We start from the raw sequence: 26,213 nt of genomic DNA on the forward strand, positions 1-26,213 counted from the left end.
CACTTCCTGGGTAGCCTGTACGTCGTGTAACAAGCTAGGCCCAATTATTTGTGCGATTATATACACACTGACACATTCGCCGCCAGAATTGACGTCGAAATCCAACAGAAAGAGGGTTTTATCACCTTTCCTGAGTCCAAAAACTACGCGTGTTTTCGTTCGCCACCAATTTAGACACTTTGAAAGTTTCTTTCCTCGCGGAGGGACACAGTCGTGCCGAGGTGAAGCAACCAAACTCCGCGACGCCTGCTCCCTGACGTCACATCCGGACGGACAATGCTTCTTTTCCCCTAAGAAACTGTACATTTCTCAACAGCGAATAGTTTTCAATTTTGGTGATACAGAGTGGATTTTAACGCAGATATCGTCACATTTGTTGAACCCACGCACGGTTTATTTGAACGTGCTGGTAAGAAAAATATAATTGTTTTCCTTTAATGATCTGACGTAAAACGTGCTTGAGCAGAATCCCCATTGGGAAGCTATTCAATGTTAATTTAATTGCTAAATTTCACCAATGAATGTTGGGTTATTTGGGAACATCTGTCTTTCAGTAATGTTATGAAGAGTAGATTGGCGTATTTGTATATCTAGTTTTAAGAGAACAACGTTATACTACAGCTTACACAATACTATAGCCATGTGGTTGACATTTTACTTACTAAATTTCCACAATGTTACAAAACAATCACTCTCTACCCATTTTATGGTTGAGAGATTATTGGTATTTGTCTGTCTCTTTAATAACGCAATTTAAAGATATAATGCATTTTTTAATTAAACGTTATTTGAACGCAACGTGAATCATACAGGGTTCTCCAATTGCCATGCTGCGTTCAAATCCGTCGAAAATTCCATTAAATAGTACTACATACATTTGGAATGTACTGCTTCTGTGCATATCACCCCCTTAATGTAGGCTGCATTTAAGATTCTTTTGTGGGCCATATTGAATATTTAGATTAAAATGTTGTTAAAATTTGGAGAGTATTTTGTCCTTTTGACAAGTCTTGCTTGTGACTGGCGGCTAATGCTAAATACAATAAGAACGAAACTACTATTTTGGTGAACTTTTTAACATTGTTGGGTTTTTTTTGTCAATGTAGGAGACCATGTATATTTTGGATAAAGACATGGAGTGTCTCCCGCGGGCTTACTCTTACTTTGACGATGAGGAGTTCTGCCAAAGTTTGCTGAAGGACTTGCAGCGCTTCGCCCGGTCGCCCTCTGTCAAGACCAGCTCGGTGTCCGACGTCCCCCAGGTGGACAAAGACGAGGAGGCGGAGCCAAGCTGGAACTGCGGCTTCTCCCTGTCGGACGACGATGACGACGACGCGAGCCTGAGCTATTCTTCCTCCTCTGAGGACGACATGGAGGAAGACACGGGGGATGACGCGGAGGACGACGTGGAAGAAGACGTGGAGGACAACGTGGAGGACAACGTGGAGGGCGGCGAAGAGGACGACGCCAAGGACGACGCAGAAGGTGGCGAAGAGGACAACGTGGAAGGCGGCGAAAAGAACGATGTGGAGGGCGGCGAAGATGGCAGTAAAGACGGCGCCGAGGACGGCGGTGAAGACGGCGTGTCGGGGGTACCGACCTCGGAGGAGAAGATGGTGCCGTTGGACGAGGATGTGGAGCCCTCCGAGGACTTCCGGGAGCCGGTGGAGAACCAGGAGACGGACGACTACACGTCGGACTACTGCTCCACCGGAGGGGGGACGTCCAGCGAATCTGGTGAGAGCGAAAAACCGCCTGTTTAACTTTTATTATTATGACTCCTCCTACTTTTTGAGGAAGTGCAGTTATTATCTGAGTCTCGTCAGTATAAATATATATATATTTTTCTAAATAAGTATGCATGCAAGCGTGTTATGAAAATATTTTAAAAACCCAAAGCGGCCAAATCTAGCACGCCAATTTTTTTTTGTGGCCAGCAAAATTAATTTACTTCATCATTTATGAAGATTTAGAAAAAAAATATTTTCCCTTTCATTTAATAAAAGAACAATAACACATTTCAAACCATAAGAATCTCCTACCAGTTTGTTTTAAATCACAAAAAAACAAAGCTTTCATTCTAATTTAGCTACCTCGATGCTAACTCAGCTAATAAACAAACATCTGCTTCTTCAGAAGAGGAAATTGACGTGGTGACCGTTGGACAGCGCCCCCTGCAGCCCACTTCCCTCCTCTCGGAGATTCAGCAGCAGCACAACTACGCCGCGCCCCCGCCGGCGTCCCCCCCCAAGCGCCCGCACGTCCACCAGGCGCGCGCCTCGACGGCCCACGCCTACGTCGAATCCCAAGACCGGCGCTGGACGCACACGGCGCTGGAACGCAAGCGGCGCAGCATGATGAGAATCTTCTTCTGGCGCCTCCGAGACGCCATCCCGGAGTTGCGTGGCAACAACAGGGCGCCCAAGATCCTCATCCTCTCCCGGGCCCGGGACTTGATCCGAGACTTGGAGGCCAGCGCCTACCGGCTGGGGACCATGCGCTACGCTCTGAGGGCCCGGCGGAAGGAAATGAAGGAGCAACTGTCGTATCTGACGGGGGCGCCGGACTCGTGAATAAGGGGACGGCGAATTTATCTGGGCGCCAGATGTCGAAACGTTGGCGAGACTCGAACGTAGCGAAGTTGACCGACGTTGAAATGGGCTGCGACAGTTCAGAAAAGAGTTCTTGGTCCCCGTAAAGAAGACTATGTCATCAGGTTTCTTCTCCTAATGGACTGGAGAGGTTTCTGTAGTCCTGAGACGTTCTCAAGATGTTATTTTTTTACGTTTGGAGAGAAGGTTCTTCTCCCCCTAAGAGATGTTCTACTAGAGGGAGGTTCCTTTTACTTACAAATTGAGATGGGTGTTTGTTTAGGTTTGAGGTTCACGGGTCCAGTCAAAGAGAAACGGGTTTCTTCATACCTTGTTAGGTACAAATCCAGAGGGGGGATAGTTTGTTGTTGCAGGAGATGTTTCATCAGACCAAGATTGTTAAGGTGTGTTCTATTGTCCAATGGAGAGAAGGTTCCTTTTACTTAAGAGTGTTGATTAATAAAGTTTTTCCTGCTGAGATGGTTTCTCATTCTGTTTATTATCTTGAATATTTTTTTGTCCTTCAAGATGGACTGTTTCTCATTGGGAGATGGAGGACATCATGTTTTTTTGTCGCCTGGAGAGAAAGCTCATGCTCGGTTACACAAAATATGCTCAAGTACCGTATTTTCACGACTATAAAGCGCACATAAGTCTTAAATTTTCTCCAAAATAGACAGGGCGCCTTATAATCCAGTGCGCTTGATATGGACCAATACTAAAATTGTTATCAGGATAAAATAAAATAAATCAGTGGATAGGTGTTCAGAGTGAAAAAATAAGACCTAAATTGCACCTGAGTATAAGTCGCAGGCCGAGTTAAACTATGAAAAGTGCGACTTATACTCCGAAAAATTTGGAACTTGATTCAATATGTAAAAGAAATACTGATCACATTTTCAGTTAACTATAAAGAAAGCTACTCACCCATCGCGGCCTTCAACAGCAAAGCGGATGTCACCCTCTTGTGGCCGAAAGGTGACACTGCAAACTAGAGGAAACAACATAGTAACTCCAAATGATACAATGATGCATTCAAGCGAATCCGCACTGCTGTCGTTCACATTTATTGTGCCATTTAAAAAACAGTTTCGAGGACAATCAAAATATAAATACATTTTACCCTCGCGCAGCGGCGTACTCACACGGTGAATACGCCGTAGCCCTGATTTCAACGTTAAAAACATCCACGCTTTCAAATTTGAGAAATTCTCTCGTCGGCAAAAAGACGCGTACGACCGTCTCGGCTTTGTCAAATGATGACTCTTAAACGGAAAGACAACACCTTTATCCTCCTTTAACCGAAGGGGAAAAATAACAGAATTTAAACTTTACCGTAGTGTCCGTCTTGTGCGCGGGTATAAGTGATGTCACAAAATGGCTGCCGTCATGAGCGGGCTTGTTTTTTCCTGCATTATCAGAGTTTTAAGACAGCCATCGTTTGCAAAACTTAAATACTTTGAAGGTCATTTATGCTAGGTGTTGTCAGTCCAGTAAAAAAAAAAAAAAAGAAAAAGAAAAGCGCCCCCTTGAGGATGAATAGCAGCAAATTAATGCTGTCAGCCCTCCCGGTTCAAATGGATTGGGCGTCTATGATCGTCCGAGGCAGCTAACGCAACAGGGAAACTGACGATGAATTAACTGGGAAATAAACAGAAAGATGCCATTAAGAACAAATAATATAAGAGACAGGAGACAAAGTGCAATGTAGGAATTGGAACAAAATAATCCGAAAAAAGGCACCGAGGCAAAAGGTGTGGAACTGGGAAAAGACAAAAAATAAAAATGAGGGACCCCAACATGGCACGGAGAAAAAGAAGAGCAAGGAGAAACCCAAGGACCGAGACAGGACACCAACAAGAACACAAAGAACCTGGACAAAAGGACGTAAAGAAGACAACGTCGCGGCGCCCTCCCGGTGTTCGTTTGACGACGGACGACTCCGAAAAGCAGACTCGGGGACCCGGCCGGTGGTGTTCCGACGTCCTTCTCTGCCCGGTCGACGCAAAGATGCTCGCTAGGGGGCGGTGTGGCCACGCAAAAGGCCGGGACGGGGGCGGGGCCTGCCGTTAGGAGGCCTTGCCCAGCTCTATTTTCTTCTGAATGACGCGGGCCGAGTGGTAGATGAGCGAGTCGATGAGTCCGGCAACTGCACGGGGACGGAAAAAAGACAAATAGGACTGAGCCGTGAATTGGACTGGCCACGCCCCCACCCCCGCTTGAGACTGACCTGTAAAGACGCCCCCGACAATGGCGCACACTCCGGTCAGGAAGTGCGTGAAGGACCTGACCCGCAAAGATAGCATCAAACGGGGAATAGCACACTGGAAGGATTACCGACCGTAATTTCTGGCATATTAGCCGCCTCCGCGTATGGTACACGGTCGATTGGTCGCCGGTCTTTTGGTCGCCCGGAAGGTTATTGATAATTACCATTTAAATCGTTGCTCAAATTCCCTAAATACAAACTGCGAATGACTATTTAGTCATACTTAATGCCCTAGTCATTATTAGGCTAAAGAAAAGCTCCAAATTTCCCGGACTTTTATTGTTTTTTGTTGGAGAACTTGTTAAGACCCTGACGGACTGACCTCGCTTCTTAAAGGGACAACGCATGTACATACAAACTCTTCTACACTCACACGTGGGCTCAGTGAAACTGCTCATGGCCATTGTTGGCTTTTATTCGTGTGTAGCCCGTCTTGTTTTACCTTGTTTTGTCGCCAGTCTTTTGGTCGCCGGTCTTTTGGTCGCCTGTTGTTGCGGTCGGGGCGACCAAAAGACTGCGACCAAAAGACTGCGACCAAAAGACCGGCGACCAAACAAGGTAAAACAAGACGGTGTACGCATGAATAAAAGCCAACAATGGCCATGAGCAGTTACACTGAGCCGACGTGTGAGTGTACAAGAGTTTGTATGTACATGCGTTGTCCCTTTAAGAAGCGACGTCAGCGACCGTATAAGCCGCACCCTTAAAATGGTTGAATTTTACAATTTCTCTCGTATAAGCCGCCCCCTGATTCGCCACTTTCACCTCCATATTCGTGGTTTTAATAAGGAGTACAAATGTGTTACTTTGAGGGGAAAATCTTAAGAAAAATCATCATCAATCAGAGATTAAATCGATTGCTGGATTCCGTAAGGGTGTTGCCTGCACGTAGACAAATTCAAAAAGGAAGTCAGATGAGCAGTACAACCAGGAAGTGTGTCCGTAGCGGTCTAGTTTGTCATCCCTAGGTAAGATGGCGGCGCCCTGAGCGAGCGTTGGCAGGCACAAGTGAGTTTTTTCACCTTTTATGCAAGATACGGTTTATCTTTTTTCTTGAATTTCATTCATAGACGTCAAAATAAATTTTGTTAAGCGTTTTATCTGTTTATCTTTTCTCAATTTTGAAATAAATGACCATATCGGCCACATTGTCTTGCATTATGGCGTTTCGTCATTTGCGGTTTCATGCAGTCTAATTTGTGCGCATATAAGCCATACCCTCGATTCAGTTATTTGTTTTTTGCGACAAATGCGGCGTATAGGCGAGAAAATACGGTATTTCGGCCGGCGTCCCACCTGTGTTTCTCTGTGAATTTCACCATCATGGGCGAAAGCTCGTATAAAACGAAAACCCCGGGTAGGCCTTGGTCGCCTATCAAGCCGTTGGCCACTTTTTCGTGTCTGGTGACGGAGAACTGGTTGGATTTGACAACCTGCTCAAAAGAGAAAAGCATCAGTTATTCCGTTTTTGAAATGTTGGGACGGCGTTCCGGTGACGACGCTCACCTCTCCGTCGGTTTTCATGTAAATGGTAGGCACAACTTTAACGAAATACTGGTACATCATTGAGGCTGTGGGACAGAAAACACACAAGACCGTCGTGTTAAGTGATACAAATCATGCTAAAATGTATCTATTTACAGATACGCAATCAAATTTTATATGAGAATTTAACGCTAATGTATGATGTTCCGGTTATTCTCAACGAATTACATAGCCCGGATAATTTAACGCAAAAGCAGCCTTTGGATGTCCAAATTATTTTGACTGGAAGGGGTGGTCCATTGCCGTCAATGGCAATTAATTAAAAAAATGTCGTTTTTGTCTTTTCATTGCATTTTCATTTAATTTATATATTCATTAAATTGCAGAAACAATCATGCACATGACTTTCAACTCAGTTCGAATGCGTATTAAAATAGCACTATTCTCACGAGCCACTGGGGGTCGCTGTCTGCCTTAGCGCGACACCGAATTGACCTGTCGGCTCACTTCCTTTCTTCCTCTCTTTCCTACTTCCGGCTATGGAGGTCTGACCAAAAGGCATTTGAGTCTACTTCGCCCGAGTGCGCCTCTCAACCTTCGACCGATAAATCTTTCTCAAGAAACAATCGACTTAAAGGTAACGTGTGTTGTATCCGAACCCTTTAGAACTACAAAACAAATTGCGCGGCGTGTTTAATCGCCCAAGGCCACAGGTAGCGTTAGCCTGCTAATTAGCACGCTAATGCTAGCACCCGCTTAGGTAAACAACCTGCTTTCATAAGGGTCTACGGAGAAGCTACTTTTAACGCAAGCGTGGTTGTGTTAACCCCGAGTTACTGAAATTTCCTACACTTTCAGATGCCCGTGAGTGTGGCACCGTACGGCCACGGTCAGGCCCAGCCCAGCTGTTTTGACAGGGTCAAGATGGGCTTCATGATGGGCTTCGCTGTGGGCATGGCCGCCGGGGCCATGTTCGGAACTTTCTCCTGTCTCAGGTCAAATTAGAACAAACTAATAATAATAAAAAAAGTGGCACTTGGAAGTGACTTATTTTAACGTATTTGGCTTTTTCCTCGTCTACAGAATCGGCATGCGAGGTCGAGAACTGATGGGAGGAGTGGGCAAGACCATGATGCAAAGCGGCGGGACGTTCGGGACCTTCATGGCTATCGGGATGGGCATCCGCTGCTGATGGTGGGGGGCTTTACCGAGCCCCTCCGCGCAACTACGGGACTTTTGTGACGCGTCCGCTCGGCCGTGTCGAGGCGTTCATTAAAAAATACTTAAAGACGAAGAGGGCTCGGTGGAATTTTTGGTCCCGACTCACCTTGCGGCGCCATCACCTGCGTCCCGTCCAGAGGGTTGACTATGCCGGGGTAGTCTTCTCCGAATGACAGGTGTTTGATCAAATGGGTCATGTTAATCTGGTTAACATAAAAGTTCAAGTCACAGGCATTAATGGACCATCAAAAACAGTGGAAAGCACATTTCAGACTATTTAGCACAAGGGTGAGCAAACTACGGCCCGTGGGCTACCTGCAGGCTGCTGTTCAGTTTTTATTGGCCATAAGCAAATGATATCACAAAATAAGGCCTACAAAAGAATCTTAATTCAGCCTACATTGTTGCATTTCTCAGTGTTAACACTAGGGAGGTAGTCACTTACACAGCACCTCCCATTAGTCCCAATTGATAAAGGTAATTAAAATTTCAGTAGTTTTTACCCATATATTTATTTTTAAAAACTAAATAAGCTATTTTGGTTGGAATTCTTTTTCTATACAGCCAATGGACATTTTTGTTGTTCTAAAAGTTAGTTTCAGTTGTGTAAATATTAAATTTTTAATCATGATTAATCACATGCAATTCTATAGTTAACCTACAACCAACATTTTTTTTATTATTGTTATAAATGCAAAATTATTATTTGACATTATCCTTATCTCTCAGGATTATTTTGTTGCTGCTAGCCCTTTAAATTATGAGCATCAAATCATTTTAAAATGGCGTATAATCTAATTTGAGTAAAAAAACAAAATTGCCGCTAAAATGTTCCATTTAAACAACAATTGGTTACTTACATTATCCAAGCCAAAACTCTGAAGGTCGTGAACTGCGGAAAAACAAATTCATATTTGTAAAAAATGCATCAAATTCAAATTTTTTGTAATTTTAGTGAGGTACTTTAAATATGCGGTACTTAAAAGTGCGGCAGATGCATGTGTATTACAAGCGTGTAGTATTTCAGGCAACCTTAAAATATCATAAAGCATGCCTGCCATTAACGGAGACAGACGCCCAATCCGTTTGAACCGGGAAAGCTCCATCGCTGCCGACCCTCCCTGCTCAGATGGATTAGACGCCGGTCTCCGTCAACGGCACGTGATCGTTCGCTAACCCGAATCGGTGGTAACTTTTTCAAATAAATAGATAGAATTAGCCAAAAAGGAAAAAAGATGACTTACTTTCCACAGAGTGCACTGCACAAAGAACAGAGAAGAAACACCAGATGATTTTTTGGGGGGCGGGGCAACACATTGAAAGTCATGTACTTGCTGGGGCCGCACCGCCCGGAACGCATGACGTGCTGAATAAGACTAATAATCGACTATTTTGATAGACAAGAAATACAGTCATACCTCTACTTACGAAATTAATTGGTTCCAAGACGTTTTTTGTAACTTGAAAATTTGGTAAGTAGAAGTGTACTGTATATGTAAATTCTCTCATTCATTCCACGGCCCTCACACAACGACTAACTGAACTTTACGTAGGAGCCGATTGGTCATAAAAAATAAAGGAGACATTAATGGACTATCAAAATACTGGTTTGAGGCGGCGCTAATGGCGAAGCTAAACGTTGCTTCCACGCGACCGTGCGGCCCCAAAAACAAAGACCGGCTGATGTTAATTCTCGTCTCTCTGCTGCAGAGCACTGAGATTTCATGGTAAAATGTGTTAGTGTGTTCAGTGTAGGAAAGTGAAGAAAATAAGATAGCGTTGCATAGACTTCAATGGCATTAAAATGAATAAAAAGGACCTTTGCATATTGTTCTAAAAAAAAAATAAGACCGCTTCTTGTATCTTTTCTTACTTTCCTGCACAAATGGAATGAAATGGTGGCGGGATCACAAAATTATCACATTTTTGTGTATTGTCCAAAAAGTATGTGCCTTTTTGCGTCTTATGAATCAAAATTAATAGTTAATTACTAAAAAATAATTTAAAAAAAACAGCCTACAAAATGTTTTACAGCACATGTGACAAAGTGGTGGCCCGGGGGCCAAATCTGGCCCACCGCCTCATTTTGTGCGGCCCGAGAAAGTAAATGATGAGTGCCGACTTTCTGTTTTAGTATCAAATTCAAATGAAGAGTATAGATGTATATTTAATTTCCAGATTTCCCCCTTTTAAATCCATAATTGTCATTTTTTAATCCATTTTTTCTGTTTTTAGTTCAAAAATCATTTTGTAAAATCTAAAAATATATTTAAAAAAAGATAAAATAAACATTTTTTTTAGATCTATAAAAAACGTATATATATATATATACATACATATATACACATATATACACGTGTATATATATACACATATATATGTATGTATATGTGTGTATATATATATTTTAAAAAAGATTAAAATAAATAAGGTTTATAACATTAAATACGGTTTTTTTTTCGTGCTTGTTCATTTTTTGTAAATACTATTTAATAAAAAACTAAAGAACATGGCTTGGACGTCTACCTACTAAACGCGCATCCAATGAATCGTCCAATCAAGTTTTATCTCCACCACGAGAAGCTCCGCCCAACCCGCACATCCTCATTCGCCGTTCAGAAACCTTTGACGACCCGACTAACCTACTAACCGACCCAAAACGGAACCAGTCTTCTTACCGTGCACGTGCGACTGCTGGAAGCTTTTCCCCGGAGCGAAGTGAAAGTTTCCCGCCACCTGCGGGTCGGACACGGCGCGTCACGCTAGCCCAAAAGCGACGAGACGGAACGGCGGTGGCGTTGGCCGCTACCTTGTTGACCTCCAGGATGCCATAGACTTGGCAGCCCTCGTTCTTCTGCTCCTGCATCTTCTGCGTGAAGCCTTCTCGCTTGCACTGCTCGATGGTGTCGGCGCTCTTGAAGGCCCAGCCGCGGCGGCGGTAAGCCTCGCGTACGTCGTCGCAGGTGTTGCAGCACCTGAATGCCGCCGCGAGACCGTCATTCCAGAAAATTAAAGACGCAAAGTGGACTTTTGCCTCACCTGAGTTCCTCCGTCTCGGCGCCGTAGCAGCTCTCGCAACGTTTGGGGTCCAGCGTGCCGGGATCGAACGCTTCTCCGTCGTCGGCTTTCCCCAGTTCTGCGCATGGGAGATTAAGAATTGATACCCCCAAATCCGACATAGTGCAATTTAAATACCGTTCTGATCCGAATATAAGACGATGTTTTTTTTTTAGCGAAATAACACTGAAAAAAGCAGCCTGGTCTCACAGCTTTGGGGTTCTGTGTTCAAATCCAGGTGGGAGTTTGCATGTTTACCCTGGCCCTGCGTGGGTTTTCTCCGGGTACTCCGGTTTTCTCCTACATTCCAAAATCATTTGTTCTAGATCGGGTATTTGTGTAAAAAAATGAATTTGTCTTTTTTCAAACTTGAGTCTTGAAAAAGGAGTCGTCTTATATACGGACCAATAAGCGCCTGCTCTGTATTTTAAGCTATTTTTTTCTGGGAAAAAAATGTCAACAGATGTTGTAATCAGCCTGATTACAATCCAAAAATTAAAAAATAATTTAAATGTAAAAACTGCAATTAAGTCATGGTGAAGATATTATGGGCATCCAAAATATAGTTTATTTTCATCACAATATTTAGTAGTTGTAAGATGCTACGGGTTGGACGTGGCAATCCCTTGAGGGGAGGAGCTAAAACAGGCCTAGAATAAAAAAGCCAGGTATCTGACAACATGATATTTGGGACTTACCGTGTTTCTCCGCCTCATTGGTGACGGCTTGGAGGTCTTGGTCCAGCCGCTGCTTGAAGAGGTTGTGTTCCACGTCCAGCTGCTGCTCGCCGGCCACGTCCATGGCGTCGATGCTGAGATCTAACAGGAAGTCAGGTCGTTGGATAATGCGGATAGGCCTCAAAAATAACGACGCTTTGAAATACTAACAGGCGCAGGGCATGTGAGGGAAGACCACGTCGATGTTGATCTTCAGTTTGTCACCTCGGGACGTGTCCACGTACAGTTCGGGATGGACCTGCAAGAACATGGACGATTGCAGCCTGATGATGTCATTTATGCGTCAAAACATGTGATTTTTTTTTTAAATGGATTCTCATTTATCTGGCGCAGAAGTCTTATGGAATTAGAAATATCATTTAATTGAGGAGCGAGGACAGGAAAGAAGACGATAGGACAGAGCACGGTCAGCCAAAATGGGCGGGGCATCGACTACAGTGAATGGCAACCAATGAATTCACATTTAAATAAAAGTAGATAAATACATTGTAATTAGTTAATCTTTTTTGTACCCGATTCTGATCATTTAATGTGCTCAGCCTCGAATTTTGATGGGGGAAATCCCTAATATAGCTGTGATGCTAATAAAACCACATTTCCCACAATGCCTCACGACAAAACATAATTACTTTTGGCGAACGGTAAATCTGATCCAGTACAACCGGTTGAGCATTGGAATCCTGAACATATTCGACTAGAAAACGAGTGTTGGAGTAACATTCTTGCTCGACAACTTTTATCGACTCGATATAACTTGGTGGATGAAAATGATTTTATATATGATAAATATGAAAATGCACTCACCTCCTTTGTAAGGTAGTACTGCAGCTCCGATATGAAGAGGATTAACATGATGAAACCACTGATAATTGTCACTGTGGGGAGAGAAAAACCGTTCAAAGTCGAATTTAAATCGATAATCATCATGTCACATTGCCATTGTCGACGATAGACGTCAATTTAAACGGAGAAGTGGGCAGATTTAAAAGGCATTCGCCCCATTCTCACTACCTTTCACTCATTATGGAACGCCCCTTTCAAACTGGTTCATCGCCAACATTGAATTTAAAACCTTCTGAGTATTAATTTTGACATGCACGTCGAGTTTGAGGACAATAACTTGAAACACGCTTGCTTTATGAACGTGGTTGCTTCAATGGAACCGGCTAGCATTGTTATTAGCCGAGCATGCTAGCGGCGCCGACTGACGGACGGACGGCTCCCGTGTCAGACGAAGCCTCTCACCGGTGGCGCCGCCCCACGTCTTCACCCGGAAATCCTCCAGAGTTTTGGGATAGGCGTCAAATTGTTTAAGTTTGTTGAGCGCGTCCATTTTACGTAGCGGGCGCCGCACGCCACCGACACAATTGCTGCACTCCGACTACACACATCAAGACCGGAGGATTTCTTTTCCGGTATGGGAGGCGGGGTCTGTGTCGTGAACCAATCAGAGACAGACGCGTGAACTACCAACCCGCCCCTCTAATTATTTGGTCGGAGATATCATGTGTATTTAAAAAAGTAGATGCCTGGCTCGGCGATTAGCGGCTGAACCGTTTTAAAAATAAATATAGAATATATATGGGTATATTATTTCTCATATATATTTGTAAATATTAAATAAATAAACATTTATGTTTTTTGTACAAAATTATGGTTTTATAGAGAACGAAGAATGTATTTTGAAATCACTATGAATTTCAAACGATGTTAAAAACTTTTTATTTAACTTTGGAGATGCTTAAAAATAATTCTGTATTTTTTTAAAAGCCTGAATCATAGCCACATTAGTATGATTTGTAATATACCCAACGGTTTTTTTTAAATCAATGTTGTGCAATCCAAAGCAGAAACACACATCTACACACTAAAAATACACACACACTGATCCACTGCAAAAAAATACACTAGAAACTTAAAAGCGTAAACATTTTTACTTCACATTGCTGTTATAAAAGACTACAAATTTCAATTTCTACTCCATTTTTGGCCATAAAAAGTCATTCGTCAACCTCAGCCTGTAGATCATCCCTCATTTGACCTTTGACCTTCCCCTCCGGATCCCCCACAGCCAACTGAACCATTCTCATTTGCTTTTCTCTGAGCCATCGTTTTACCTTTGCCCGTCGGTTCTGAAACCATATCTACAAAACAACAACAATAATAAGTTATTTTTTTATGATTCGGCGTCCGTATGTATAGTCCAAACCTGTATGCGGTCCTCATCTAGGTCCAGCCTCCTGGCCAGATGTTCCCTCAAGTGGATTCCTGGATAACAATCGACCCGAAAGACAGCTTCTAGAACATTCACCTATCACACACAAGCACACGACCACGATCAAACGTGATCAATAGGAGATCGTCCATATTTATTGATTACTTGGCTGTTGGTGAAGGCCGTTCGAGGTCGCCGTCCGATGTAGCAGCCGGACGTGGGACTCGCTTGAGAACGATGGAGATCTTCTTGTGAATGGCAAGATTTGTTCTCCTCATCTGATGACTCCTCTAAGAGTAAAACAAAAAAGTTCTTATACATATGAGCAGGGCAGAGGGTGGATGATTATATTTCAGGGTCATTAATAGTCATTTTAATAGTTGTCCAATCCATTTTGACCGAGAGAGGGTGGCAGGATCTTTAAAAATAAACATATTTTCAATTAATTTAAATAAGAAAATTCAACGCATCAGTCAATGTCTCTACAAAAACGTTTTGGTATTTTTTTAAATTATTTTTTTTAATTAAAAAACAAAAAAGGTTAAAAAAAAAAATGCAATTGCCTGTAAAAAAAGTTTTCTTTTTCATTAAGTTGTAAAAATTGCAAGTAATTGTCTCTAAAAAACGTTTTTTAATAGCTTAAATAAAAAAATATAAAACTGTAGCTATTCTCTTTATTTATTCATTAAACACAGAAATAATTTTTAATGTTATTTGATATTAATGCAGTTTATATTTTTGTTAATTAGCTTAAATAAAAATTATAAAACTGTAGCTATTCTCTTTATTTATTCATTAAAAACAGAAATATTTTTTAATGTTATTTGATATTAATGCAGTTTATTTTTTTGTTAATTAGCTTAAATAAAAATTATAAAACTGTAGCTATTCTCTTTATTTATTCATTAAAAACAGAAATATTTTTTAATGTTATTTGTTATTAATGCAGTTTATTTTTTTGTTAATCAACTTTACAGAGTTATAGGGGGTCCACACTGTGTATGTTTTTTTTTTACTTTATTATTATCGTTTGATCAATTTATATATTTTTTCATTCTTTAAAAATAGATAAAAATTCATATTTAATAAAACAAAATAGTTATTATTGACATTTGGGGAGCAAATGTGGGGCATCACATTTTGGATCATTTCAAATGTGACGTCCACAAAATAGTCACTTGGCCTAAAAAGTCACCAAACAACACGTAAAGGAAATATGGAATATGAGTGTAAAAATGAATTGAGCTAATTGCCCCACTCACCCACATGATGCCAAGGTCGGTGGAGTTTCCCGCGGCGTTTTCCCTCCCAAGACAAAATCCTCTCGATGGAAAACAGCGATGCATTTTCTGCGACAGGAAGGCGACCAAAAGCCGACGTCATCTTTTTCTGTTTTGAGACGCGAAGTCTTCACGTTTAAATGGAAGAGGAAGGATTTGAAAGACGCTCGTCGGCGACCAATGAGAGCCAAGACGCATTTGTTTCCATGTGAATGAGATTCCCTGAGCTTTTGGCTAATCTGCCTGTGTTTGAAAGACAACGCCTTTACATTCTTTGCGGGCTTAGTTCGACGAGCTAATGCTAGCGGGTGGATCTACGTTTTGACCATCTTACACACAGAAAATGGACAGTAGCTTATATTACCGCCATGCAATGTTGTTGCGTAGCTTTTATCAAACTTATTTTGTTAAAATAATAAAGTATTAAAATTTATTTGGCTGGTCATATGTCCAATAACTTCAATGGGCTAATCTATGCTAGCCAAACGTGTTGATTTCTCACAATATCTTAGCATGTTGAGCAGTTTAGCATCAAATCAATACAAAAACAGAAGGAAACCAAAAAGTGTGAAAGCTAACGGTTCCATTTTTTCACCATAATACAAGCTATGCTAATCAATAGCTAGCCAAACAAAACTTTACAGACAACTAAAGGGAATTTTAGCATACCACACTTGTTGATTTCTTGCAATATTTTAGCATGTTTATTAGTTTAGCGTCAAACCAATACAATAACAAAGGTAAACAAAAGAAGTATGGAAGCTAACTAAAGCTAACGAGTGGCTACACGATCTACGGTTTGATCATTATTCAATTATAAAATGGTCAGTAGCTTATTTTTCCACTTCACCATATTGTTTTGTAGCTTTACTCAAAATTATTTAGCAGAAATAATGATTACACCACACGTGAAATTTGGCCTGTCACATTGAACACAAAGCAATAACTTTAACGAGCTAATTTATGCTAATCAAACAATACTTTTCAGACTATTTAAGGGAATTTTAGCATAACACACTTGTTGATTTTTCACAGAATCTTAGCATGTTTATCATTTTAGCATCAAACCAGAACAAAAACATTAGTAAACAAAATAAAAAAGCTAACTTTCTTCTTTTCAAACAGCGTAAACAAAAAAGAAGCAGTAGAACTCGAGTTAACAACTGAAGCATTCAAAGCACTCCGGCCCAATTAAAAGCAGAAAATTAGTTCGACGTTAATGACATCCAATACTAATGATCCGACGGGACGCGCTAATGCTATTAGGCTAATCTGCGCCATGTTGTCATGCAGATGAAGCATTTGAATGCAGCGTGAAGCAGTGGGGAGGAAAATAAGCTTTTCGGGAGAAGATTAGCTCTTAATGAAGGCCCGGGGCTTTTTTTTCTTTTTTTTAAACCAACAAGCACACTTGTTTATTTAATCTCCACCACCAGGGGTGGAAAAGTAGGCCGAAAGGACGAGAATGCGACACGGGATGAGCAGATTTACATAATTGGGAAAGGGAATAAAAGCAATGTATATTGTGTACTGGTAATACATCGACTGTTAGTGTTCATTGTGTACAATGTGAATACAACATTGACATAAAATCGGTACCAAGTAAAAGCTGTTGTTGTTAATTTCCTGAATTAGGAGTTTCAAAATGTAGTTTAAAATCAATATTAGGGTTTCCCGTATGAAATGAGTTTCCAAGGGAGGATGATATCAAGGTTTTGCGATTATGGATGGTAAAAATGTCAGTGATTTTTTTTAGAACGTCAATACAGACATTTTCTATTTGTCCTGTAAATTGTTTCCAATTGAAAAGGCAGGCATTGAGCAGAACATGTTTCACTGCCATTGACGGCGATAGACGTCCAATCAGGCTTGACCCAGTCAAAATGTTGCTGTCAATGGCAGTCAATTAGCTCACATTTGATGAAAATATAATCATTTTAAAAAGCGGATACTCTGAAAATGACCCGATCAGACCGGATTTCCGATGACATGATCGCATATTGGACATCTCTTTGACAAAGTAGCGCTAATTAGATATATTTGATGTTGTACTTTGTGCTTTTTGCTTTGTTGTTCTGCGGCCTTTGACTCTACTGTCTAACTTATAACTATGCATTTTCTTGCTACTGTCACAATGAAATTTCCCGAATATGGGATGAATAAAGTTATCCAATGCAATAAGTAGCTTTTTAAAGTATAAATGCACAGTCCCAAACAACTCACTCCAACGTACTTTTTCGGTTGAGCATTAAGTTTCCACCCCATATTTGTCAAAGTGTCGCATAATGACCCCGAGCTCCAGCTCCACGGTCCCCATGGCCTCGGTACGCAGTCTGTATCGATCCGCCCCGCTGTATATGATGTCCGGGTTGCGGAGCTGCGGCCCACCGCCGACTAACCTCTGCGACATCTGCTCCCACAGCGAACCCAGCGGCCTCCAGGTGACACAGTGGATTCGGTGGTGCCCTGGGCTGGAAGGGACGTGACAGTAACCGTATCCGAGCAGTTCGCAGCGGCCGAACGAGTCCTGGTGCCACACTTGGAGGTGCAGCTTGGGCCAGCCTTGGAGCCCCTTGGTGGCGTAATGGACGTCGATGGGGTGGCTCCAATAGGCCGTGTTTCCCGTCTGGGGGTTGTCCACTTGAGTCTGACCTTGCTTGGAGCCCGAGAGGAGACGCCACGCTCCCCCCGTGTGGAGTGCCCATTTGCAGAAGAGGGTATTGTGGGGGAAATCGCTGGCGCCGACAAGCTGGCCGATGATGTGAAGCTCCGCCATGTCACCGAGTTGGACGCTGCTATTAGCTTAGCATCACCGTTTGCGTCCCGAGTTGGACGCTGCTATTAGCTTAGCATCACCGTTTACGTCCCCGGGCTCCAAGATAATTTGTGTATCTTCCTTCTTACTTTCCCGTGTGTTTAACACTACTCCGATAAACCACGGACGCACAAACCTTTTTGTTGTATTTCGTCGACTGCGAATTCGCGGTTCGAAGCTAAATGAATAGCTTTCAAGCAAAACAACAAACCAAAACGGAAATGTGCATTGTGCACTTCCTTTTCTACGACAACTTGTGCCAACTACAGCGCCACTCACAGGGCGGGAGGACGTAACTGCATACTGAACAACCGCTAGAATCAAGATTTCATTCAAACTGACTTTATCCGATGTCTTTTCTAAATGTCCTCGTCAAAACGTTGTAAAATTATGCACTATGAATTGAGAAGCTGCTTATTGCGACGTAAAACTGAAAGATGGCATGGCAGTGTGTTTTAATCAGATTATAAAGCAGTTCAGAAAGTGAATATATACAAAACAATCGCACAAAGAATAGCAATAGGAGATAAATAGTCCTCCATTTTGACTCAGTGGACATAGCACCACATTACACTGAATTTCGTTTAAATAAAACAGGGGTTGTTTACAAACGTACTTGAACAGAGTGCAGAAGCCTCTGTAAAATCTACATTTATTTTTTTTCCTCCTCTTAAAGAGTGTTATTCGTGATGCTGTCAATGTTGTTGTTGATTTCCATCCTGGCGACCAGTTCGGTGACAAGCTGCTGCAAAGTTTGCGAGCGCTGCCGGCCCACCTCCAGAACGCCCTCGTGGTCCACACTTTCCGTGTCCTCGTAGCTCTTGACCACCTGACATAAACGGTCCACTCAGAAAGCGACTTAAAGTGTGTATTTATTATGTGTGTGTGTATTTTTGTGTGTGTCTGTGTGTACCTTATTGGTAATGAGAGAAAGGCCAAAAACCTTCAACCCGCAGTGCGTCGCTATGACGACCTCCGGGGCCGTGCTCATGCCTGGAAACACAGAATTTAATAGGATGTAAACAAGCTCAAATGAACTACGACCACCCGTCTCATCAGCCTGGAGACATGATAAGATTGTGCGTGCCTTGTACTTACTAACTAGTAACCCACCGACAACAATAAGTCTGAAAATATTATTCAGGGATGTCAAACTTATCTTGTCGTGGGGTCCAAAAAAACAAAGCTTCTGTCTATTTTTTTGTATGAAAATTAACGATAATGATGCGGCATAAATTAGAATTTTGACATTTGGGCATACCGACGGCGTCCACGCCCAGCCGATGCAGCAGCCTGGCCTCTGCGATGGATTCAAAAGTGGGCCCGCCCACCATGGCGTACACGCCCTCCTGCGTGAGGTTGGCCACGCCCATCTGCTTTGCGATTTCCAGAGCGAGGGAACGCAAGCCCTTGTCGTAGCACCCCGACATGGCCGGGAAACGTGGCCCGAACCTACAAAAAATAAATAAATAAAATAGGACAAGGGTTAAAGGTCAATCCGCCAAGATTTTGGAGGTCCCGCCCGGTCCCCGTTGCGCTCACTTGTCGTCGTTCGGTCCGTTGAGGGGGTTGAAACCCATCAGGCCGGGGAAGTTGATGTGGTCCTTGATGATCATGATGTCGCCGGGACGCAGGCCGTCGGCCAATGAGCCGGCGGCGTTGGTCACGATTAAGGTCTCCACGCCGAGAAGCTTGAAGACCCTCACGGGGAAGGTGGTCTAAAAATGTGGAGGAAGAAAGGAGCGCTTAGCTCATTGGCTGCCGTGGACGGCGGTGGGCGTTGCATCCATTTTGACTGGAAGGGGGTGAATGATATGACGTATGATGTGATATGGTGTCACATGACCTGATACGATATGATATGTGATATTTTCTATATGATATGACATATGATATGACATTGATATGACATATGATATGACATATGATATGACATATGATATGACATATGATATGACATATGATATGACATATGATATGACATATGATATGACATATGATATGACATATGATATGACATATGATATGACATATGATATGACATATGATATGACATATGATATGACATATGATATGACATATGATATATGATATATCATATATGATATATCATATATGACATATATGATATGACATGATATGACATATGATCTATGATATGATCTATACATGATCTATGATATTATCTATACTTGATCATATATACATATAACATATATATGATCTATGATATGATCTATGATATTATCTATACATGATCCTATATACATATAACATATATATGATCTATGATCTGATCTATGATATGATCTGTGATCTGATCTATGATCTGATCTGTGATCTGATCTATGATCTGATCTATGTTATGATCTATATGATATGATCAATATGTTATGATCTATATGATGTGATCTATGATGTGATACATTCCTTTTCTGAACCGCTTATCCTCACATGGTTTGCAGTAATATATGATATGATGTAATATGAGATGACATGATGGTAGGTAGTTACTGGAATATTACTCTTGTATTAATTACAAAGCATGATAAGTGATATGATAATGAGATAAAGCTGCATTAAGCTAAGGACGTCCATCGCCGTCAATGGCACCAAACGTCTGCACGCTTACCTTGCATAGCGAGTGTCCTTCGTACATGTGGAAGCGGCCCTGCATGCACACGCAGGTTTTGCCCTTCAGCTCGCCGAAAACCAGCCGTCCGGCGTGACCTTGGACTTTGGGGGAGGGGGGGTCAAAAGGTCATCAACGGGAGGTCAACGGAAGGTCGGCGTCGGAATCCGGAATTTACCCGTGCTCTGCGGGAAGCCTGGAATGTCGGCGTAAGAGAAGGAATCCTGGCACTTGAGGACATCAGCCAGGACCCCCAGACCCGAACCGCAGATGATGGCCACCTGGGGGCGATGGCGGGTCTGCGACTTCAGCCAATCGGCCGACTTTTGGTATTCGTCGTGGCTGCGGCGGAAGACAAAGTGGTGGTTTAAGGCCAAAAAAATAAATAAATCAACGCCAAAAAAGGCATCTGACCAAATTGGGGTTGTTTTGTGTACTTTGTTCGGGTTTACCCGAGGCTCCGTCTGCCCATGGCGAGCTCGGGTCACACGGTCACAGTCATGAGAATAAGTGGTGATAAAAAGGACTTACGCTGCCAAATCATGTTATAACGTTGCACTTTTTCACTTTTGGACTTGGATTATTATGACAACACATATAATGAACCTTTACATGCATTTAGATAAAGTCAATAAGGCATCAGGGAAAGTCACTTCACTTCAGAAGCAGATTTGAAAGCCTCATTTGGGCATCTCACTTTGTTTTGAAACCAAAACATTTGGTTTAAACCCAAATTCTAAGTTTAAACCTTCGAGGTTGTCGTCTAAGCTTGTGGAAACTCAAATTCGGTCTTCAAATCCTACATTTAAATAGAAATTGGATCCAAAAGCCTAATCCCGATTGAAAACCTTAGTGTAAACATCTAACCCTTCTTTGAAACCCAAATCCTGATTTGCATTCCCACCTTCAAATCCTCTTTTAAGCTAACATCCTGGCTTTAAACCTTACTTTTAAAGATCATTTTGAACATAAAATCCCACCTCACACCTATTTCTTGACTTAAACCCCTATTTTGAAACACTTCATCCTGGTTTTATTCTGAAATCCCATTCTAAAAACACATGTATTTAATCCCTTGCTTTAATCCCAATTTAAAAGCAGTCAACCACATTTAAAACCACAAACAAGAAATGGAAACCTTAAAACTAGCTTGAAATCCCAATTCAAATCTCCCAAATAGCTTGAAATCCAAATTTCAACCTTAAAACCATCTTGAAATCCAAATGTAACACTTCATACTCTTTTAAAACCACAAAACTTAATTTTAACCCTTTCAGTTCCCATTATATAAATTCATTTTTCATCCTCCTGCTGTAAATTTAAATAAAATTTTCACAAATCGACGTCCAATCGTCAAACTTTCATTCGCTGCCGGCCCTCTCGGTTCCAACAAATTGGACATCTATCACCGTTCAATGAGGTAAGCTAGCAAAACTCTATTTTCCTGTAAAAAATAAATAAATAAATATCTTGTCTTACCTGATCTGTTCTTTGCTATGCATGACGGCGTGAGAGCGCAAGTTTGTGCGAGTCCGATTCCCAGCTGCCTCCATATAAGCCAGTCACATGCATCCGATTGGCCGACAAGCTGCCCATTCATCGGCTGCGGCCAATGAATGAAGCCGCTGTGTTAATGTGCGTGCGTGGAATTCTGCGTGGCGGCTTTTACGACACACTTTGATTATGACATAAACAAGCGTGGGATTACAAATTTCCGGCTATTGTGAGGTCAAATTGTAGCAGAAAATGGAAGTTTGGCAGCGTTGGGTAAGAACGGGAAAAATAACACTTTGACACATGTGTCTTAACCCTTTCTTGAAACCTTACAAAACAAGAGAATAAATCCTGGCTTCCCACAATGCATTGCACTTACATCATGAATTAGTTCTAGAAGTCGTTTTGTCACATTTTTCATAAATAGAGACATATTTTACGTTAAAAAAAAATCCATGATTGCCGGTGCGGTGGACAAGCGGTTAGCAGCTCGGCCTCACGTTTATGGGTTCATGTTCGATCCCAGGTGGGTCTTTACTTTGTGCGGTTTGCACGTTCTCCCCAGTCTGGCTAGCGTAGCTTTTCTCCGGCTAACACATTGTCCTCTTGATTGATTACAACTTGGATTTTTTTGTAGCATGGTATAAGAACTAATTCTCAACGAATTAATATTTTGTAAGTAGAATAATTCGTAAGTAGAATCGTTCGTAAGTAGAGGTACCACTGTATTTGTGTTACAAAAAAATGCTCAATCTAACCCCACTTGTTTGATATTGCAATTTAAAAAAAATCAAGCTAGCATGCTAGCCAACGTCGAGAATTAGCCGCACGGGCGTCACGTGGCCGGCGTCTACGGAGCGCCGCGCTAACGAGAAGCGTCTGGGTGGAGATTTGAGCCGTCTCATGACCGCTAACGCGCTAACGCACTGCACATGCCGAGGCCGTCAGCTGAGCGGACCTCAAACGTCTCACGTGCAAACAAACGGTCAAGAAATTCACTTGGACTTCATCTGACGCCAATTTTTTATGTGAACGTACGTTTGAACAACGCTATCAAAAGATTAACGCCACCGAAAAAGCTTAATAGCGAAAAACATCGGATTGGACGTCTATAGTCGTCCATGGCAGCCAATGAGTGAATACCTAAAACTCCATTTTTTTACTCACCCGATTCCGGTTCTCCGATTGGGCGGGATTTGCGATCACACGACGGGATCGACGACATCCCTTAATAAGCTCAGCGCCGCCGGCGTTTACAGGAAAATTGAAGGCATCGCCTGAGGGAAGAAAAAAAAAAAGAAAAAAAGAGAAGTACACGCTTAACATTCAACAACCAAGTCTGAGTGACCTTTCCATTTTAAAAAAACCTTATATTTTGTTATTATGTTATTGTTGGGCATCCAACTATATTTACATATTTGTGAATATCATGCAAAATTCATATTAGGAACCTACAAAACATTTTTGCTTTCCTTATTAAAAAGTATTTTGTCATTTATCGGCCGGCCACCACTTCTGGCCCGGAGACAGCTGGGATTGGCTCCGGCACCCCCCGCGAACCTCATGAGGATAAAGTGGTTCAGAAAATTTTGTCATTTCTATTTTAAAAATTAAATAGATACACTCAAAAGGTTAAAAATGTCTGACTCAGCTCATTTTCTGAACCGCTAGATCCTCATTAGGGTCGCCGGGGGTGCTGGAGCCTATCCCAGGTGACTCCGGCTCAGAGGCGGAGGACACCCTGAATCGGTGGCCAGCCAATCACAAGGCACAAGGAGACCAATGACCAATAATTCTCGTAGCCAGGGGCAATTTAGACATGTGGACGTGACCTGGATTTGAACCCAAGACCCCAGTGCTGTGAGGCCAACGCATTAACCACTCGTCTGGTTTTAAGGTTTTAAATGTTATATTTATTTGAATTCATAAATATGTAGTACATATAATATTTCTATTTTATTAAAACTGACTCCAATCCTTTGAACATCATCTAAATTGGGTGATTTATGAAGTAAGAAAAATGTACTCTATAGTTTTTAATTAAAAATGTGTATTGTTTTCATTTTAATCTTTAATATTTATTTGAACGTCTGTATATCTTCTGAATATTTTTTTCTTAACTGTGTAAAATCATTTCAACATCCAATTAGTCAACAAAATTTATTCTGAAAACCTTTCCAATTAAAAAATAAATAAACCTCTAAAGTTGGAATTTTTTTTCAGCCAATCGACAACTCCCATTGACGGCCATAGACGTCCAAACAGTTGGCAATACTATCTGTCTTAACAAAGTTTTTTTGCTGGCGCCACCCCCTTAAAAACCACTCGTGACAAACTCAAGGAAGGAGATTAGACAAGGCAATCAGTTAACCAAATTTCCTGGCTCTTGGAATTGAACGTGACCTTTTGACGATTGGTTTTTATGGACCTTTCAAAATCTCCGTCCTGCCAAGACGTCCAATTTTGCCACTTCTTTGTATTTTGCCCTCGCGCACGCACGCATGCCATTGCTAAAAATGACCACAATGCCAGCAATGTGAGCAATGCCAGACCTGTGTCAGCATTCACCCATACCAAAGGACAATGTAGCCTACAATTAGCCTAGCATGCATGTTTTGGGGATGTGGGAGGAAAGCGGAGTACCTGGAAAAAAACCACGCAAGTCTGGGGAGAACACAGGATTTTTTGGAACCCATTGGCTATCGAACCCTCGATCTTGAGACGTTGAGACGGATAGACTAACCACTGTACCGCTCGTAAATGGTGTATAATTCACAATATTTGTATTTTCTTCATAAAAAATTCTTTCTAAAGATATGATGCATTTATTATTCATAAGAGATATATATATATATATATATATATATATATATATATATATATATATATATATATCATTGAAATAAAGTGTTCAAAGTTACTCATTCTGTGTTTTAAATAATATTTTAATTATAATAAATAATTATGTCATGGAATATAGTTCTTTAAGTTTGATGGGAAACGGTACGACATTTTTATCAGCGTGACGCAAGCTTTGTTTGCTTTGATTGGTGAAGAACCCGGAAGTAGACCTTAAGGCCAAATAGATACATTGTGTTAGCTTGAAGCTAACTAAAAGTCAAGTCATTCATCAATTGGGAGCCGTCAATCTTGTCCCTTCAAGTGAGGAATTGTGCCGAACTAAAGCGAAATTTGCTGCTTTCCTCTAGTTTGTGCCCGAACGCCTTCCGGAAATTTTATCGGGTTGATAAAATACGAGAAAAGGAAACGTTGTGTTTGTCATGTGAACAGCACTTGATTGGAAAGGCTGCTCGAGGAAATCTAGTGGCAGTTAAGAAACGGAAAGGCCATCTGGGATGGAGAAATGTCGCCCTCCAGTGGCTCTAAAGAGTATTGCTTTAAAAAAATCATTCACAATTGTTTCAAGAAAAAAAGGACTGGCTGGTTGATTTTTATACATTAGTGAGTGATGGACAAACTTTTGGAAATAAACCGCCTAATTTGCACCATACAAAAATATTTCATTTTCGTTTCAAGCATTTTAAAACGTATTTTTAAACAAATTGTCAATAAAACGTGTTTAAGGTTATTCTAGTTTTATTTTTTTATTTTTAAGAATGTAATTGTACCAATCAGCTGTTGTTTAGTGGAATTAAAAAAAAAAAACAGATGATATATTTTCCCAATTTTTAATTAACAAATGATTTACTTTTAATCGATATCCTGATTTTAAGAAAGAAAATGTGAATACTCAATTTAAAAAAAAACGTACACGTATTAGTCAATTAAGCCATTGGCTGCCATTTACAAAAAAAAATAAACGTCCAATTCATTTAAACCGAACAAAAACTAAAATATTTTTAACCCAAAAATCGAATGAAATAAAAATAAATAGCTAGACAAGAATCCCCTTTAACTTTTTAGGAAAAAAATCGAATGAAATAAAAATAAATAGCTCGACAAGAATCCCCTTTAACTTTTTAGGGCCTATTTTTCCTGCTTCTTTTGAATGGCGGGCGGAAGAATACAAAGACTTGGCCAACTTCGATTCAAGATACGACGACAATTTACAAACGTGTTGTTCGTTCTTTACGAATGAGACACACAAATACTAAAGAAGCGAATGAGTCAATCGTGTAACTCTTCTGCAATCATCGGCTGACTTCATCCTTCAACCATCCCAGCGTGTCTTTGTGCTCGTGCACGTCCCTGTGTGTGCGTGTGTGTGTATATGAGTGTGTGAGTGTGTGTGTGTGTTGGTCAGCATTGCGTGTTGATTGCACATCGTTACGACAGAAAAAAAGCCTGATGGTGATGGAGGGTTCCAGCGTGTGTGTTTTATTTTGTTTTGTTTGTTTCAGCGGGAGTTCAAATGTGTGTGTGTGTGTGTGTGTGTTTGTGTGTGTGTGTGTGCGCG

General features: G+C 41.4%; 5 protein-coding genes across 7 annotated transcripts; 2 read left to right on the top strand and 3 right to left on the bottom strand.

Annotated features, from left to right (window-relative positions):
• The first annotated feature begins 59 nt into the window (after positions 1-59).
• LOC144076241 (uncharacterized) lies at positions 60-3,069 on the top strand. The gene is made up of 3 exons (XM_077603920.1): positions 60-409; positions 1,107-1,737; positions 2,137-3,069. The coding sequence occupies exons 2-3, from the start codon at positions 1,113-1,115 to the stop codon at positions 2,571-2,573; spliced, it is 1,062 nt and encodes a 353-aa protein (XP_077460046.1). The 5' UTR covers positions 60-409; positions 1,107-1,112; the 3' UTR covers positions 2,574-3,069.
• Positions 3,070-3,642: 573 nt separating this feature from the next.
• ergic3 (ERGIC and golgi 3) lies at positions 3,643-12,811 on the bottom strand. Of its 2 annotated transcripts, XM_077603916.1 has the most exons (14): positions 12,606-12,811; positions 12,165-12,235; positions 11,511-11,598; positions 11,322-11,441; positions 10,606-10,702; positions 10,376-10,541; positions 10,245-10,302; positions 8,811-8,825; positions 8,427-8,458; positions 7,673-7,769; positions 6,367-6,431; positions 6,157-6,293; positions 4,822-4,877; positions 3,643-4,740 (listed from the first exon to the last, which is right to left on the bottom strand). In XM_077603916.1, exons 1-14 carry the CDS (start codon positions 12,691-12,693, stop codon positions 4,661-4,663), a joined length of 1,170 nt encoding a protein of 389 aa, XP_077460042.1. In that variant the 5' UTR covers positions 12,694-12,811; the 3' UTR covers positions 3,643-4,660. The 2 variants fall into 2 exon arrangements, with proteins under 2 accessions (XP_077460042.1, XP_077460043.1); XM_077603917.1 differs by lacking the exon at positions 8,811-8,825 and having other exon boundaries at positions 12,606-12,809.
• romo1 (reactive oxygen species modulator 1) lies at positions 6,838-7,639 on the top strand. The gene is made up of 3 exons (XM_077603921.1): positions 6,838-6,982; positions 7,204-7,340; positions 7,429-7,639. Exons 2-3 carry the CDS (start codon positions 7,204-7,206, stop codon positions 7,535-7,537), a joined length of 246 nt encoding a protein of 81 aa, XP_077460047.1. The 5' UTR covers positions 6,838-6,982; the 3' UTR covers positions 7,538-7,639.
• A 465-nt stretch (positions 12,812-13,276) lies between the features above and the next one.
• On the bottom strand, positions 13,277-17,931 carry LOC144075936 (B9 domain-containing protein 2-like). 2 transcript variants are annotated; one of them, XM_077603401.1, is made up of 5 exons: positions 17,255-17,931; positions 14,838-14,964; positions 13,741-13,865; positions 13,570-13,671; positions 13,277-13,504 (listed from the first exon to the last, which is right to left on the bottom strand). In XM_077603401.1, exons 1-5 carry the CDS (start codon positions 17,558-17,560, stop codon positions 13,361-13,363), a joined length of 804 nt encoding a protein of 267 aa, XP_077459527.1. In that variant the 5' UTR covers positions 17,561-17,931; the 3' UTR covers positions 13,277-13,360. The 2 variants fall into 2 exon arrangements, with proteins under 2 accessions (XP_077459527.1, XP_077459528.1); XM_077603402.1 differs by lacking the exons at positions 13,277-13,504; positions 13,570-13,671; positions 13,741-13,865 and having other exon boundaries at positions 14,822-14,924; positions 17,255-17,927.
• Positions 17,932-18,106: 175 nt separating this feature from the next.
• LOC144075935 (purine nucleoside phosphorylase-like) lies at positions 18,107-22,930 on the bottom strand. Its single transcript, XM_077603400.1, has 7 exons — positions 21,782-22,930; positions 20,481-20,644; positions 20,303-20,406; positions 19,213-19,388; positions 18,932-19,122; positions 18,584-18,663; positions 18,107-18,499 (listed from the first exon to the last, which is right to left on the bottom strand). Exons 1-7 carry the CDS (start codon positions 21,853-21,855, stop codon positions 18,341-18,343), a joined length of 948 nt encoding a protein of 315 aa, XP_077459526.1. The 5' UTR covers positions 21,856-22,930; the 3' UTR covers positions 18,107-18,340.
• Positions 22,931-26,213: the final 3,283 nt, after the last annotated feature.

This window comes from Stigmatopora argus, chromosome 6 (assembly GCF_051989625.1).
Source record: "Stigmatopora argus isolate UIUO_Sarg chromosome 6, RoL_Sarg_1.0, whole genome shotgun sequence".
Classification (NCBI taxonomy): domain Eukaryota; kingdom Metazoa; phylum Chordata; class Actinopteri; order Syngnathiformes; family Syngnathidae; genus Stigmatopora; species Stigmatopora argus.

Bases quoted from the DNA above. Each gene is read 5' to 3' on its own strand.
- LOC144075936 (XM_077603401.1), bottom strand. From the start codon at position 17,560: ATGGGCACTCCACACGGGGGGAGCGTGGCGTCTCCTCTCGGGCTCCAA. The intron at 13,672-13,740 runs GTAATCAATAAA...TGTGTGTGATAG, and splicing joins CGGCCTTCACCAACAGCCAA to GTGAATGTTCTAGAAGCTGT. The intron at 13,505-13,569 runs GTTTGGACTATA...GTTGTTTTGTAG, and splicing joins TAGATGAGGACCGCATACAG to ATATGGTTTCAGAACCGACG.
- LOC144076241 (XM_077603920.1), top strand. From the start codon at position 1,113: ATGTATATTTTGGATAAAGACATGGAGTGTCTCCCGCGGGCTTACTCT. The intron at 1,738-2,136 runs GTGAGAGCGAAA...CTGCTTCTTCAG, and splicing joins GGGGACGTCCAGCGAATCTG to AAGAGGAAATTGACGTGGTG.
- ergic3 (XM_077603916.1), bottom strand. From the start codon at position 12,693: ATGGACGCGCTCAACAAACTTAAACAATTTGACGCCTATCCCAAAACT. The intron at 12,236-12,605 runs GTGAGAGGCTTC...CTCTCCCCACAG, and splicing joins GACGTGGGGCGGCGCCACCG to TGACAATTATCAGTGGTTTC. The intron at 4,741-4,821 runs GTCAGTCTCAAG...GTCCCCGTGCAG, and splicing joins TGTCGGGGGCGTCTTTACAG to TTGCCGGACTCATCGACTCG.
- LOC144075935 (XM_077603400.1), bottom strand. From the start codon at position 21,855: ATGGAGGCAGCTGGGAATCGGACTCGCACAAACTTGCGCTCTCACGCC. The intron at 20,407-20,480 runs GTAAATTCCGGA...CCTCCCCCAAAG, and splicing joins AGGCTTCCCGCAGAGCACGG to TCCAAGGTCACGCCGGACGG. The intron at 18,664-18,931 runs GTATGCCCAAAT...CTGTGTTTCCAG, and splicing joins GCTGGGCGTGGACGCCGTCG to GCATGAGCACGGCCCCGGAG.
- romo1 (XM_077603921.1), top strand. From the start codon at position 7,204: ATGCCCGTGAGTGTGGCACCGTACGGCCACGGTCAGGCCCAGCCCAGC. The intron at 7,341-7,428 runs GTCAAATTAGAA...CCTCGTCTACAG, and splicing joins GGAACTTTCTCCTGTCTCAG to AATCGGCATGCGAGGTCGAG.